General features: G+C 49.8%; 1 protein-coding gene across 3 annotated transcripts in view; it reads left to right on the top strand.

Annotated features, from left to right (window-relative positions):
- The window catches only part of ST6GALNAC1 (ST6 N-acetylgalactosaminide alpha-2,6-sialyltransferase 1), a 16,651-nt gene extending 10,746 nt beyond the window's left edge, over window positions 1-5,905 (top strand). For 2 of the 3 annotated variants that reach the window (XM_023212102.2, XM_023212100.2), the window contains 8 exons: window positions 1,324-2,023; window positions 3,127-3,295; window positions 3,473-3,644; window positions 3,887-4,025; window positions 4,259-4,362; window positions 4,556-4,645; window positions 4,733-4,832; window positions 5,124-5,905. In XM_023212102.2, coding sequence (XP_023067870.1) covers window positions 1,628-2,023; window positions 3,127-3,295; window positions 3,473-3,644; window positions 3,887-4,025; window positions 4,259-4,362; window positions 4,556-4,645; window positions 4,733-4,832; window positions 5,124-5,321 — 1,368 coding nt within the window. In that variant the 5' untranslated portion in view covers window positions 1,324-1,627 and the 3' untranslated portion in view covers window positions 5,322-5,905. The remainder of the gene's footprint in view (window positions 1-1,323; window positions 2,024-3,126; window positions 3,296-3,472; window positions 3,645-3,886; window positions 4,026-4,258; window positions 4,363-4,555; window positions 4,646-4,732; window positions 4,833-5,123) is intronic. The other variant, XM_023212101.1, reaches the window with a different exon arrangement.
- The last annotated feature ends 9,979 nt before the right edge of the window (window positions 5,906-15,884 follow it).

Here is a 15,884-nt window from a genome sequence, read left to right as displayed (position 1 = left end):
GGCATGGTGGTGCATGCCTGTAGTCCTAGCTACTTGAGAGGCTGAGGCCAGAGGATCGCTTGAGCCCAGGAGTTTGAGGCTGCAGTAAGCTATGATGTGCTACTGCACTCCAACCTGGGCAACAGAGAAAGACCCTGTCTCTTAAAGGAAAAAAAAAAAAAGGTTGGGGGCGGTGGCTCACACCTGTAAAATCCCAGCACTTTGGGAGGCCGAGGAGGGCAGATCATGAGATCAAGAGATCAAGACCATTCTGGCCAACATGGTGAAACCCCATCTCTACTAAAAATACAAAAAAAAAAAAAAAATTAGCCAAGCATGGTGGCATGCGCCTGTAATCCCAGCTACTCGGAAGGCTGAGGCGGGGAATTGTTTGAACCAGAGAGGTGGAGGGTGCAGTGAGCTGAGATCGTGTCACTGCACTCCAGCTTGGGCGACAGAGCCAGACTCCATCTAAAAAAAAAAAAAGGTGTTTCAAGAAGGAAGGATCCTTGGGAGGTAAGGAGGAAGAACTGTCAGCTGTCAGCCCTTTCCTAACACCCTTGGGAAATTTAGGCTTCAGTTTCAAGGTCAGAATAGAGATTGCCCCTGCTGGAAACCCTGAATAAATGTGTTGCTTTGAGGCTGAGAAAGGCTGGAAATACCAGCCAGGGTCAGCTGCAGCTCAGGCGGGGAGGCCCTAATGGAGGAAGGGCTCGCCTAGGTAATCAGCCTGCTTCCAATATTGCCTTGGCCGGCCCTGCCTTTCTCCAGTGATCAAAGACCTTTGTTTCCTGCCTTGAATAATAATAATCATGTATTACATAGGTCCAAGGTCTGTGCCTTATTCAAATTTGTATTCCCGGTGCCTGAACAGCACACTGCACAGAATAGACATTTAGTAAACGTTTGTTGGATGAGATGCTCTCCCGTATGTCCTACATACGTATCTAAAATTCTATTCTGCTTTTGTCTCAATCTATTTTCTGGCCGGGCGTGGTGGCTCACACCTGTCATCCCAACACTTTGGGAGGCCGAGGCAGGTGGATCACTGGTCAGGTCAGGAGTTTGAGACCAGCCTGGCCAACTTGGTGAAACCCCCATCTCTACTAAAAATGCAAAAATTAGCCAGGCTGGTGGCGGGCACCTGTAATCTCAACTACTCGGGGCAGGAGAATCACTTGAACCCAGGAGATGGAAGTTGCAGTGAGCTGAGATTGCACCACTGCACTCCAGCCTGGGTGACAGAGCAAAGACTCTGTATCAAAAAAAAAAAAAAAAACTACTTATGCTTCTGACCTGTTTCCACAATCTTCAGCCTTCATCAAAAGTTATCTCTGTCCCTAGGCATCAACGCACAGAGAACATTAAAGAAAGGTCTCCACAGTCCCTGGCAAAGCCTAAGTCCCAGGCACCCGCAAGAGCAAGGAGGACAACCATCTATGCAGAGCCAGTGCCAGAGAACAATACCCTCAACCCACAAACCCAGCCCAAAGCCCACACCACCGGAGACAGAGGAAAGGAGGCCAACCCGGCACCACCGAAGGACCAGGACAAGGCGCCCGACACAGCACGGACGGCAGCATGGAAGAGCCCAGAAAAAGAGAAGACCACAGTGAACACACCGTCACCCAGAGGGCAAGAAGCAGGGATGGCCTCTGGCAGGACAGAGGCACAGTCACGGAAGAGCCAGGACACAAAGACGACCCAAGGAAATGGGGGCCAGACCAGGAAGCTGACGGCCACCAGGACGGTGTCGGTGAAGCACCAGGGCAAAGCGGCGACCACGGCCAAGACGCTCGTTCCCAAAAGTCGGCCGCTTATGCTGGCCCCCACGGGAGCAGTGTCAACAAGGACAAGACAGAAAGGAGTGACCACAGCAGTCATCCCACCCAAGGAGAAGAAAGCTCAGGTCACCCCACCCCCTGCCCCTTTCCAGAGCCCCACGACGCACAGAAACCAAAGACTGAAGGCTGCCAACTTCAAGTCTGAGCCTCGGTGGGATTTTGAGGAAAAATACAGCTTCGAAATAGGAGGCCTTCGGACAGTGAGTTTTTGCCACCACCCCTTCCCTCTGGCTCCCAGCTCTGAAGCCCCTCCTGAGAGGCAGCCCAGCTCACCCTCTCCTCAGCTCCTGGGCTCTGCTTCTAGACTTGGTCTTGTCCTGCCCTAAGCTCATTATGAGGCAGAGCTCAGCCCTACAAGACTCTGCCCCACCCATCCTTCCAATGATGGCCACAATGGGGGGGGAGGAGCAGCAGGCCCCGGACCCCTGGTGTGAACGGCATAAGCGGGGTGAGTGAGATGGGACCTGCCCTGGAGTTCCTGAGGCCTGGAGGTCATCCATCTGGGGTAACAGAGTGTGATCTACTCTGGGGCTTGGCCCCTGAATCCCCATCCTCTCGCAGGGGCTGCAGGGGAGGGACTCACAGACAAGGATACCCCAAGCTCATGCCCAGCTCTGGCCTCCAGGAATGCCTTGTCTTCCCTGCAAAGCCAATTCCACAGCCTTCACTCTCTCCCAACCCTAAGGAAACAGTCTGACTTAACCACACCTGCCCACATGGTCCTTCTCACCTGTCCTTGCACAGAAGGGCAGTATCCAAAATGTGTATATTGCTGGGTATACGCCTGCAGTCCCAGCTACTCAGGAGGCTGAGGCAGGAGGGTCACTTGAGGTTAAAGTGAGCTACGATGGCACCACTGCACTCCAGCCTGGGCAAGAGAGTGAGACCCTGCCGGGAAGAAGGAAGGATCAACGGAAGGGAGGGAGGGAGGGAGGGAGGGAGGGAATGAAGGGAAGGAGGGAGAAGGCCCACAAAATGCACACGTTTACACACATATGACTGCAAGCATGGCCCTGACAGCACACTGGACACATGCCACATTCCCAAGATGTGGCCCCTCTCACACTTACAAAGGTGCATCTGCCTTGACGGCCGAGAACACCCATTTTCCGTAATCCTCAGGACCACAATGAGCCCAGACAATGGGGAGGGGAGGGTGAGCAGACCCTCAGAACAGGATGGAAGAAGTAGCAGAGGCTGTGCCTTCCAAACTGCAAGCCCCAGCCCTTCTTGCAGTGGTGCAGCTCCCAGCCGATGGCCTTTCTGGGTCTCTCCCTTCCTGACTTCGTCCTCCTACATATAGACTTGCCCTGACTCTGTGAAGATCAAAGCCTCCAGGTCGCTGTGGCTCCAGAAACTCTTTCTGCCCAACCTTACTCTCTTCCTGGACTCCAGACACTTCAACCGGAGTGAGTGGGACCGCCTGGAACACTTTGCACCACCCTTTGGCTTCATGGAGCTCAACTACTCCTGTGAGTCCTTACCCCAGGGGAAGGTGTGCAGTAGGCCGGGGCAGAGGGCAGAGGGCAGAGGACAGCTGGCTTTCTGGTCTGCCTCTTCCCTGGGGTTTGCCAGACCTGGGAGGAATGAAGGGTCGGGCTCCTGTCCCTCCCAGGGCTCTGAATGCAGCACCCCCACTCTTGTTCCAGTGGTGCAGAAGGTCGTGACACGCTTCCCTCCAGTGCCCCAGCAGCAGCTGCTCCTGGCCAACCTCCCCGCTGGGAGCCTCCGGTGCATCACCTGTGCCGTGGTGGGCAACGGGGGCATCCTGAACAACTCCCACATGGGCCAGGAGATAGACAGTCATGACTATGTGTTCCGGTAAGCTGTCCTCACCCAAGCTCCCCTCTCCTGCCCCCCTCCCGCCTCCTGCAGACATGGACTCTTCTGAGAGACCCATAGGATGCTCCACGGCTGCACCTGGAAGGTGGAATTCCTGGGCTCTCCAGAGAATTTCAGCACGTAACTGCTTCCTCCCCCATTTCTCCTTCCTTTCCCCATCCACCTACAAAAATCTCCCTCCTCTGCTCACCTGTTCCATCTGATTGCATCTTTCTGCACAGATTGAGCGGAGCTCTCATTAAAGGCTATGAACAGGATGTGGGGACTCGGACATCCTTCTACGGCTTTACTGCCTTCTCCCTGACCCAGTCACTCCTTACACTGGGCAATCGGGGTTTCAAGAACGTGCCTCTCGGGAAGGTGAGCAAAGAGGAAGGAGCCTGGCCACACCCAGACTCTGGATGAGGGAGCACACAGTGAGAAGGGAGAGGAGCGGCTTTCCTCTGGATGGAGTCTGGATGAAAGGGCAGGAGTGGGGAGGACAGTGAGACCAGTCCAGAGGACAGCAAGTGGGCAGTTGGAGTCAGAGCCGGGCCCCCGCTGGTTGTCCTGAAGGCAGTATTTTTGGACCACTCCCTGTCCTTGGTCCTCAGGATGTCCGCTACTTGCACTTCCTGGAAGGCACCCGGGACTATGAGTGGCTGGAAGCGCTGCTTATGAATCAGACGGTGACGTCAAAAAACCTTTTCTGGTTCAGGTACCCATTTTCCTCCCGCCCTCCCCTTATCCCAGGCTGAGCCATGTCGTGAGTGGCTCTAAAGAGTTGGACAGGTGGGGACAGCCTTAGCTATCACCTGGAGATGAGATACCAGTCATGCTCATGACCCTGACTTGGCCCACCCCAGGCCAGGTAAGGGAGCTGGGTCTGAATGACCCCTTCCTAACCACAGGCACAGACCCCAGGAAGCTTTTCGGGAAGCCCTGCACATGGACAGGTACCTGTTGCTGCACCCAGACTTTCTCCGATACATGAAGAACAGGTTAGAGCAGAAAGCACATGACACGTAGCCCAGGTCCCTGTTATCCTTGCAGCCTTCCGACAGTTGGGGGCTTGGGGCATTTCACAGGTTTCTGAGGTCTAAGACCCTGGATGGTGTCCACTGGAGGATATACCGCCCCACCACTGGCGCCCTCCTGCTGCTCACTGCCCTTCAGCTCTGTGACCAGGTAAGGCTCCACTGCAGCTACAGAAATACCTGAAGAAACAGCTCTGGGGCTATTCCTGGGCCTGCTCAGCATAGGACAATGGATGGGCTGGGTGCACAGCCCTGGTGGGAAGGAGGGTGGGCATGAGTATGGGTGCATGCAGTTATGCATGCGTATCCAGGGACCTGCACCCAGACCCCTAGGGATGGAGCCAGGGAAAAGAACCCCCACCCCTCAACACGGAATTAGCCATGAGAAGAAGCCTGGGCGACAGCAGCTACAAGCCCTGTTTCTCCTCCAACCTTGATGTAGGTGAGTGCCTATGGCTTCATCACCGAGGGCCACGAGCGCTTTTCTGATCACTACTATGATACATCATGGAAGCGGCTGATCTTTTACATAAATCATGACTTCAAGCTGGAGAGAGAAGTCTGGAAGCGGCTACACGATGAAGGAATAATCTGGCTATACCAGCGTCCCGGTCCTGGAACTACCAAAGCCAAGAACTGACCGGGGCCTGGGCTGCCGTGGTCTCCTTGCCCGCTCCAAGGCACAGGATACAGTGGGACTCTTGAGACTCTGATCATTTCCCAGGGCTCAGACCAAGCTCCAAGCCCTTCAGGAGTTCCGAGGGAACACTTGAACCAAGGACAAGACTCTCTCAAGATGGCAAATGGCTAAGTAAGGTTCTGAGGTTCTTCAGTACACTGCGGTCGGTCCTGGTGGAGATTCCTGAGGCCAGGGATTTTTAACGAAATGGGGTGATGAGTGGTGAATACCACAGTTCCTGGTGAAAAACACTCTTCCAGCCCAAAAGCTTCTTGATACAGAGAAAAGAGCCTGGATTTACAGAAACATATAGATCTGGTGTGAATTCCAGATCGAGTTTGCCGTTGTGAAATCTTGAAGGTATTACTTAACTTCACTACAGATTGTCTAGAAGACCTTTCTAGGGGTTATCTGATTCTAGAAGGGTCTATACCTGTCCTTGTCTTTAAGCTGTTTGACAGCTCTACGTGTTGTAAAAAACTGATAATAATACAAATGATTGTTGTCCGTGGAAATGCAAATAAATTTTGTACAGTGAAGACGCACCTTAGTTGTTACTCAGTGGATAGGGACCAGTTTTGCACGTGGTCCCTTCATTCTTCTATTCTCCCATCAACCTGCTTTCTTTCTCAAACCTCCAGGACGAGAACTGAGCTAAGCCAAAGACATTTCAGTTCACCTTACCCTTTGAGCTCTATCTGCATGATTTGGACTCTGGAGCCTGGAACAACCCTAACAATTCTAAATAAAATAAAGTGGCCAAGCACAGTGGCCTGTAATCCCAGCACTTTGGGAGGCCAAGGCAGGCAGATCACTTGACGCCGGGAGTTCGAGACCAGCCTGGCCAACATGGTGAAACCCCGTCTCTACTAAAAATACAAAAGTAAGCCGGGCATGGGGGTGGGCGCCTGTCATTCCAGCTACTCGGGAGGCTGAGACAGGAGAATCACTTGAACCTAGGAGGCGGAGGTTGCAGTGAGCTGAGATTACACCACTGCACTCCAGCCTGGGAAACAGAGAGAGACTCCGTCTCAAAAAATAATAAAAAATAATAATAATAAATACATAAGTAAATAGAATAAAGGACCCTTGGTAGGAGAGTGGAAGTGAGACAGAGGAGCTACCCTTTAGAATTCATGGTAGAGGGGACCAATGGGACAGGGATTTGCTTTGCACTAAAAGGGTGCAGTGCCAGCTCCGGGCGGCAGGTGGCGGCAGCTCGGCGCCCTGTTGTTGGCGGGGCCCTGTCCTCCGCGGCACCTCAGGCTCCTTAGTTCTGCACACGGGTGGAAGGAAGCGCCACCCACGTGCAGAACTCCGCCACTGTGGCTTCTATACAACGCGAGCCTTGGGATGGACAGAGCCGATTTGGCAGGGCGCTGATCGGGGGTGCGCTTGGGTAAGAAGGGCCATTGGCGCCGCTGCCGCAGGTGCTTTCGCGTCGGCCCCTCCAAAGGAGGAGCTCGTGCGCGTGGGCCGGGCGGCGGTCAGCCTCTGCCCCGCAACCTGAAGGACGGAGCTGCCTGCGGGCCTGAGAGAGGTGCCGGTAGCGAGCGGAGAGTGAGGGGAAGACATGCGAGGCTCTAACCATCCCCGGGGCTGCAGGCCCGGGCGCGACAGGCCGGAGGCTGGGACTGGAGGGGGTCCGGGAGTTTGCATGGGGTTGTCGGGCGCGGGGGCGGCGGCTCTGTGCTGGCAGCTGAAGGTCAGATCCGCCTGGGTCGCCCCCTTCCCGGTGCCCTGCACCCTGCAAGAGGCGGGTGGGCCCCGGACCACCCCGGGGAGACCAGGCCAGGGGCGTTTGCAGCCTAACCCCAGCTTCTCTGGTCTGAAGAGCAATAAATGCTTTTCCCCCACAAAGCTCTAGTCACAACGACTTTGACAGGGTGGACACCACATCAGGTCAGAGCAGGAGAGAAACTGAGTAGCCACGGGCAGAGAGCCCCTTACCCCCATACTGGCCTCCTCAAATTTAAACTCAGGCTACCTAAACTTAAGGACTGAGACTCACTGAGTGCTACTCTGTGTCCAAAGTGGAATATACTGATGGGTTAGCTCACTCTGCTAGTATAAGCCAATAGAGTTAGAAAAGATAGGTCAATTAGAGGCATAAGAATTAGAAAAAGAAGAGGAAAACTGTGATAAATAGGCTACATATTATAGTAAGTTAGCAGGATATAAGATTAACATATGGAAATCAATAACTCATAAACATAAATAATAATCAAGTAGAGGATATAATGTAGAGAAAACCCATTTACAAGAGCAACAATGTCTGTATGAGGAAAACATTAAAACACTCCTGAAAGACACAGAAGTAGATCTGAATAAGCCAAGTCATCTTATGTTCTTGGAAAAGATGACTCAATATCATAAATATGTCAGTTCTCGGCAAGTTAATTAATGAATTTAATGTGATTCCAATAAAATGCCAAAACATTTTTTCTAGAGCCTAAACTGATACACATATTCATATAGAGGATAAAAATGTAAGAAGAGCTAGGAATACCTGCGAAAGAAAGACTATGAGAGGTCTACCTCTACCAAATATTCAGACATACCATGAAGTCTCTATAATTAAAACAGTGTGGTACTGAAGCAGGAATGGACAGACCAGTGGAATGGAATAGAAGGTCCAGAAATAGACCCAAGCCCTGTGATTAACAGTGCTCAGCCAGGTGGTCATTTAGAAAGAAATCAAACTAGGTCTGTAATTCCCATCAACAATCAAATTCCAGATGGTTCGGAGATCTAAATGTAAAAAAATGAAATGACGGAGGCCGAGGCAGGTGGATCACGAGGTCAGGAGTTCAAGACCAGCCTGGCCAATATGGTGAAACGCTATCTCTAATAAAAATACAAAAATTAGCCAGGCCTGGTGGCACGTGCCTGTAAACCCAGCTACTCAGGAGGCTGAGGCAGGAGAATCACTTGAACCCAGGAGGCGGAGGTTGCAGAGAGCAGAGATTGCAACATTGCATTCCAGCCTGGGTGACAGAGCAAGACTGTCTCAAAGAAAAAAAAGAAAGAAATGACAAGAGTTCTAAGAATTCATAGGTAAGTAGCTCTTTGACCAGAATATAAGAAAAAGATTTCTAATTAGGACTCACAATCCAAAGGTAATACAAGACTGGTAAATTTTACTACATAAAATTAAAATGGGCCAGGCACAGTGGCTCATTCCTATAATCCCAACACTTTGGGAGGCCAAGGTGGGCGGATCATGAGGTCAAGAGATCGAGACCATCCTGGCCAACATGGTGAAACCCCATCTCTACTAAAAATACAGAAATTAGCCGTGCATGGTAGTCCCAGCTACTCAGGAGCCTGAGGCAGGAGAATTGCTTGAACCCGGGAAGCCGAGGTTGCAGTGAGCCTAGATGCATTTCAGCCTGGTAACAGAGCGAGACTCCGTCTCAAAAAAAAAAAAAAAAAAGAACATTAATAAAATGTTGCATGATGAAAAAAATCACCATGAGGTCAAAAGACAAAAAGTGGGAGAAAATATTTGCCACATATATCATGGATAGGCTGTGTGTATGTATGTGTGTACATATATAAAAAGACTTTGAGGAAAATAGACCGAAAACCAAACAGAAAAATAGGCAAAAAAAAATATGAACAGCAACTCCCCAAAAAAGATGTAAAAATGATTCTTAGACATGTGAAAAAAATGTTCAGGTTGACTCATAGTAAGAAATGCAGGCCAGGCGCAGTGGCTTACTCCTGTAATCCCAGGACTTTGGGAGGCTGAGGCAGGAGGATCACTAGAGGCCAGGATTTCAAGACCAGCCTGGGCAACATAACAAGACCCCCGTCTCTATTAAACAAAAACAAAAACAAGGAAAAAAAAGGGAAAAGAAAAACTTTAAACAAATTAAATTTAGAAGATTTGTTGAGCAAAGAAACAATGAATCAGGCAGCACCCTGAACCAGTGAAGGTTCAGAGAGCTCTGCCCAGCAACCTGGGTAGGCAGTACTTATAGACAGAAAAGGGAAGTGATGTACAGAAACAGCTGGATCGGGCCGGGCGCAGTGGCTCACGCCTGTAATGCCAACACTTTGGGAGGCCGAGGCAGGCGGATCACCTGAGGTCGAGAGTTCAAGGCCAGCCTGACCAACACGAAGAAACCCCATCTCCACTAAAAATACAAAATTAGCCAGGCGTGATGGCACGTGCCTGTAATCCCAGCTACTCAGGAGGCTGAGGCAGGAGAATCGCTTGAACCCGAGGGGCAGAGGTTGCAGTGAGCCGAGATCGAGCCATAGCACTCCAGCCTGGGTGATAGACCAAGACTCTGTATAAAAAATTAAAATTAAAATTAAAAAAATTTTTTTTAAGTTAACAGTATTAAAACCTAATTCATAACCCCACAGAAGGGGCAAAACAATATTTCAATTATATATCTTCAGAATAAAGACAAAAAGGATCACAAACAGTGAACTCTAGTTGGTGGGGAGGTTTGTTTTTCACACTGCTTTATCATTCTGAAGCCACTTTCAGTGAATTGTAGGATTCTACAAATAAGAAAATATGTTAAGGAAAATGGAAGTCCTGTGTCTCGTCGTCAAAAAAAGTTACAATTATGGAAAGAGGCAAGACGATAATGAACAATGACTAGAATTGAAGGTATCAGTATGAACTTGTGGTTCTAGATCTAAGGAAGAAATCTGTGGGTGGGGATCTGCCTATAAACATGCACATGCGTATACATATCTTCCCTGGATCTGTCAAGGAACAGAGTCCAGAATCAACGAAACTCCGTTAACAGTGAGCACGTGTAATCTTGGGTTCCTAGATAGCATTCTTCAGTATAAGCAACCAGGACTTCTTAGAGAGAAATGGCTGATTCCAAGGCTGGGGTAGGGAAGGTACAAAATGAACCTGGAACATTTTATTGTTCTAGAAAGTAAGGAAGTGCTTAAAGAACGGGACACATAAAAACAACACAGAAGTCAGCCTGAAGACGCTCCCACTGGCTTAATACAAGATTATTTGAGAATGAAAATTGGTAATGATGGTAACAAATTTCAACACATTCAACAAATGGTAATCTAGGAGTCCATACTGATATAAATAAATACATACACACAAGGCAGGGTCTTACTCTGTCATGGAGACTGGAGTGCAGTGGCATGATCTCAGCGCACTGTAACCTCCACCTCCTAGGTTCAAGCGATCCTCCCACCTCAGCCTCCTGAGTAGCTGGGACTACAGGTGTGCACCACCAGGCCCGGCTAATTGTTTGTTTGTTTGTTTGTTTGTTTGTTTGTTTTTTGAGATGGAGTCTTGCTCTGTCGCCCAGGCTGGAGTACAGTGGCGTGATTTCAGCTCACTGCAACCTCCGCCTCCTGGGCTCAAGCGATTCGCCTGCCTCAGCTCCTGAGTAGTTGGGACTACAGGAGCCCGCCAGCCCGCCTGGCTAATTTTTTTGTATTTTTTAGTAGAGACGGAGTTTCACTCTGTTGCCCAGGCTGGTCTTGAACTCCTGGGCTCAAGTGATCCACCCATCTCAGCCTCCCAAAGTGCCGGGATTACAGACATGAACCATTGTGCCCAGCCAAAAAATTTGTAGCTTTAAATGCAGTTCAAGATCAACCTAAAATTACATACACATTTTCCACGAATTCTCTTCCCTATTGATAAACTGTTTTTTCTGTCCTCCAGATGGTTTGTACAATAAAGGGGAAGATTAAGGAATCTCTCTGAAACTGTCTGAAACATGACAGACAAGTTGGCAAATTCATGTCCTGCCAGCCTGCCCCCACACCCGCATTCTCCTCAACCCTTCTAGCTGTATCTGCTTCTTCCCTACAAACGTAAGAAGAAATAGAAGTCTCGAGGGAATAATAATAGCCTGATACCCCATACTGATGGCCTGATGAAACCACCTGCTTATTGTCTGACCTGCTTTTCATCCGTGAACACTTACAAATGTGGCTCTGTTCATTAGCATTAAGGACATGGAACCGGGAAATCTTGGCTGCTAAAATCAAAGACCATGACAAGCTTTGCTGTTTGAAGTCACATTCGTGAGAATGGAACAAGCCGTTCTTGCCTGGAGGATAGAACATCCCACTCTTGCCTCGGCAGCATGCGGGTCCTTTGACACAGAGAAAAGCCCCAATCCCAATCCAGGTGCAGCGCTTCAGATAACCAGAATGAGCACAACATTCTACATTTTTCTTAACTATGTCAAACAGGACCTTGAGTCAATTTTGAGGGCCAGGCCTTCAACTCCAGTCTGAAGTTATTCATCCAGCAAATTTCTTTTTCTTTTATTCTTTTTTTTTTTTTTTTTTTTTTTGAGACAGGGTCTTGCTCTGTTGCCCAGGCTGGAGTGCAGTGGCATGATCACAGCTCACTGCAGCCTTGACCTCCTGGGCTCAAGTGACCCTCTCACCCCAGCCTCCTGAGCAGCTGTGATCACAGGTGCATGTCACCACACCTGATAATTTTTTAAAACTTTTTGTAGAGACAGGCTCTCACTATATTTGTTTTAAACCTATCAAATAACTGCTTCATTTACATTTTACCGCCATTCCATCCTTCCCCAAATCCTATAACCACATGTCCCTTATTTTGCATGGGGCGGCGGCCCACAGTGCCTCTAGTGTGAACCAGTAACTCCCCTGCTAGAATAAGCTAATGAATCTAATTTGTGGACATATGGACATGTCCCCCATGGTGTTTATCAGATGAGTTTGACCACATCCCTGGAGAGAACTACCACAAGCCAAGACTCCAGGTCTCTCCCATTCTCCTCCCAAACACTATACGCAGCATGGCCTATGACTGTGGTGAAGGCACCGAGAGACTGAGGTTCCCCAAGAAATAAGAGTGTGGGAGGCCAGAGGATGCCACTCCAAAACACGCAGACTTGTTGAACTGAGGGCAGTTCTGAAGCAGCAGGTCCAGAAAGCTCTGCCCACCCTGTTTGCCTAAAAGCAGGACAAGACCCAGCGTGGTGGACCACACCTGTAATCCCAGCACTTAGGGAGGCCGAGGTGGGTGGATCACCTGAGGTCAGGAGTCCGAGACCAGCCTGGCCAACATGGCGAAACCCCGTCTCTACTAAAAATACAAAAATTAGCTGGGCATGGTTGCGAGTGCCTGTAATCCCAGCTACTCAGGAGGCTGAAGCAGAATTGCTTCAACCCAGGAGGCAGAGGTTGCAGTGAGCCAATATTGTGCCACTGCACTCCAGCCTGGGTGACAAAGCAAGACTCTGTCTCAATAATAATAATAATAATAATAATAATAATAATAATAATAATAATAATAATAGAAGCAGGACATCAATTTACAGAGACAGAGCTATCCTGCTCCCCTTTCTACCACGGAGAGCAAAGCTGAAACACTGAAGACATCTTTGTGCTCTTGTGGGCCTGGAGCCAGCTCCAGAGGCATCCACAGGAACAGGCTTCCGCAACCAGTCTGCACCTGCCAGCTCTGTGCCTTCCCCAAGAGGCTGCCCCTCGACACCCAAAGTCCTCTTCCCTGGTAACTTCTCTAAAGACGTACTGTTCTCTAGCTGGGCGCAGTGGCTCACACCTGTAATCCCAGTTCTTTGGATTCTGGGATCCAGGCGGGTGGATCACGAGGTCAGGAGTTCGAGACCAGCCTGACCAACATGGTGAAACCCCATCTCTACTAAAAATGCAAAACTTAACCAGGCATGGTCATGGGCACTTATAATCCCAGCTACTCAGGATGCTGAGGCAGGAGAATCGCTTGAACCCGGGAGGTGGAGGTTGCAGTGAGCCGAGATCGCACCATTGCACTCCAGCCTGGCCAACAGAGTGAGACTTGGTCTCAAAAAAAAAAAAAACAAGATATACTCTTCTCTGTGAAAGATGCCACATTAGCTGGGATTCAAAGCCACTTCTTTGAGAACCAGGCACTCCCAGGGTGTCTCCCATGCGCACAGGAAATCTGCATGCTGACGAACCTCTTTCTCTTGTTTTTTGGGATGTTGTTGTTGTTGTTTGAGACAGGGTCTCACTCTTTCTCGTTTTTTTGTTTGTGTTTTTCTGAGACAGAGTCTTGCTCTGTTGCCCAGGCTACAGTGCAATGGTATAATCTTGGCTCACTGCAACCTCCACCTCCTGGGTTCAAGCGATCCACCTGCCTCAGCCTCCCAAGTAGCTGGAATTACAGGTGCGTGCCACCACATCAGGCTGTTTTGTATATTTAGTAGAGACGGGGTTTCACCATGTTGGCCAGGCCAGTCTCGAACTCCTGACCTCAAGTGATCTGCCCACCTTGGCCTCCCAAAATGCTGGGATTACAGGTATGAGCCACCACGCCCGGCCTTGTCTTTCTCTTGTTAATCTGTCTTTTTATTCCAGGAGGCCAGCGCAGCTAAGAACTTATGAGAGGTAAAGGAAAAAAATGTTTTTTCTTCCCCTACAACAGCTATGCTGAATTCCATCATAGTAAACAGAGCCCCTGTTCCTCCAGGAAAACGTCACTTTTGGAAGTCAGGTGTTAAAACCACAGCCAGGCAGCTCCCGGCCCTAGAGCGGAAGCACAAACGCCTCCAGGGTTTTCCATTCATATTCCTTTACCACCTATTCACAGATCTTGTCTCCGCAGCATATGTCAAGGCTGTTTTTCTGGGAAGGGAAATACAAAAAAGGGAGACAATTTTATCCCTTTTTTTTTTTTTTGCAAAGTCTTCATCTCTGCTCACAGAGACCTGATGTGGCAGCCACCACCAGCCTCCCGGGCGGGAAAGCCATGCGCCAGAGGGCCACCCTCTGAGATGCTCAAAGTCCGCGTTCCTACAGAGCTCCTTGGCAACTGTCTCTCTGTACTTGTACAAATGGAATTCAAATTCTTTGTACATCTGGTTATTCTGCTTCTCATCGGGATTGAGGGAAGGTGAGAGCACTTGGCAGCTGAGGAATTCTAGAAGAATCCTGTCAGGTCCAGAAGTCTTAGTAAAGCCACCCTGGAGGCTATAATCTCAGTTACTCAGAAAGGGAAATTAGGAAAGACACTCGGGTGATTTGTTCTAGGTTGAGGTGTAAAACCCGCCTCCACCTTTGATGAGAAATTCCAAAAACCTCTAAATCTCCCCCAGAGCCACTCTGGGACATTGGAAGTCATCAGCTCAGGAGCTTCAGTGACTGCCGGTCTCCTTCCAGTCTAGAGGGGGAGATGACTGTCGCTCAAACCTGCAGCCAATCAGGTCCCGCCCCTTTGCTTGACCAGTTAAAGAAAAAAGGCCCAGAAGTCACAGTGAGAGCCCCATCCCAAGCCTTTCTGTGACTGACAGGAGCCTCGTCCAATGAGAAGCGAACCATGGTTACCCCTGGCACGTGCAGTCAGCACCCAGATCAGTCCCCGGGTCTCCGAGGCCCTGCAAAGGCAGTGGCTCGCAAGCAGGAGGGTCGTTGAGTTGTTTGGTGCACCTGCCTCTCCTCAGCCCCTGGCCCTTGGAGGCCCTTCTAGAGACTGAGGGCCATGCCTCTCTCCTAGCTCCTGGTGCCCTCGCTATCTCTCCAACCTCTGCCTCCACCAGCTCCCTGGTGTGTGTTCGCGCTCCAATTTCCCTTTCTGTAAGGCCTCCAGTCATTGGATTTGGGCCCAAACGAATCCACTGTGCCCTCATTTCAACTTGATTACATCAGCAAAGACCCTGTAAGGTCATATTCACAGGTTCTGAGCAGACAGGAATTTTGTGGGGACGCTATTCAACCCAGCACAGCCTGGAAGATCTGCTTTCCATTATTTTCAGTTACTTCTTCACCCAGCAAATTTTTTCCCTCTTTTTTGTTTTGTGTTGAAACAGGATCTCACTCTGTTGCCCAGGCTGGAGTTGAGAGACAGGACTAGTTGGATTTCCTAGGCTAAGAATTCCTAAGCCTAGCTGGGAAAAGTGACTGCACCTACCTTTAAACACAGGGCTTGTAACTCAGCTCACACCCAACCAATCAGGTAGTAAAGAGGGCTCACTAAAATACAAATTAGGCTAAAGCAGGAGGTAAAGAAATAGTCAAATCATATATCGCCTGAGAGCACAGGGCGAGGGACAATGATCGGGATATAAACCCATGCATTTGAGCAGGGAGTGGCAACCCCATTTGGGTCCCCTCCCATTGTACGGGAGTTCTGCTTTCGCTCTGTTAAATCTTGCAACTGCACACTCTTCTGATCCGTGTCGATTACTGCTCGAGCTGAGCTTTTGCTCGCCGTCCACCACTGTTGTTCACCACCGTCCCGACCCGCCGTTGACTTCCACCGTCCCAGACCTGCCGTTGACTTCCACCCCTCTGGATCTGGCAGGGTGTCTGCTGCATTTCTGATCCAGCGAGATATCCATTGCCACTCCCAATTGGGCTAAAGGCTCTATCCCAGGTTTGTCCTAATTGAACTGAACACTAGTTGCTGGGTTCCACAGTTCTCTTCCATGACCCATGGCTTGTAATAGAGCTACAACACTCACCGCATGGCCCAAGGTTCCATTTCTTGGAATCCGTGAGGCCAAGGACCCCAGGTCAGAGAACAAAAGGCTT

The sequence above is a fragment of the Piliocolobus tephrosceles genome, chromosome 16 (genome assembly GCF_002776525.5).
Source record: "Piliocolobus tephrosceles isolate RC106 chromosome 16, ASM277652v3, whole genome shotgun sequence".
In the NCBI taxonomy this organism is placed as follows: Eukaryota; Metazoa; Chordata; class Mammalia; order Primates; family Cercopithecidae; genus Piliocolobus; species Piliocolobus tephrosceles.
The sequence above is the reverse complement of the archived record's forward strand: the minus strand, read 5'-3'. Positions and strand labels throughout refer to the sequence as shown.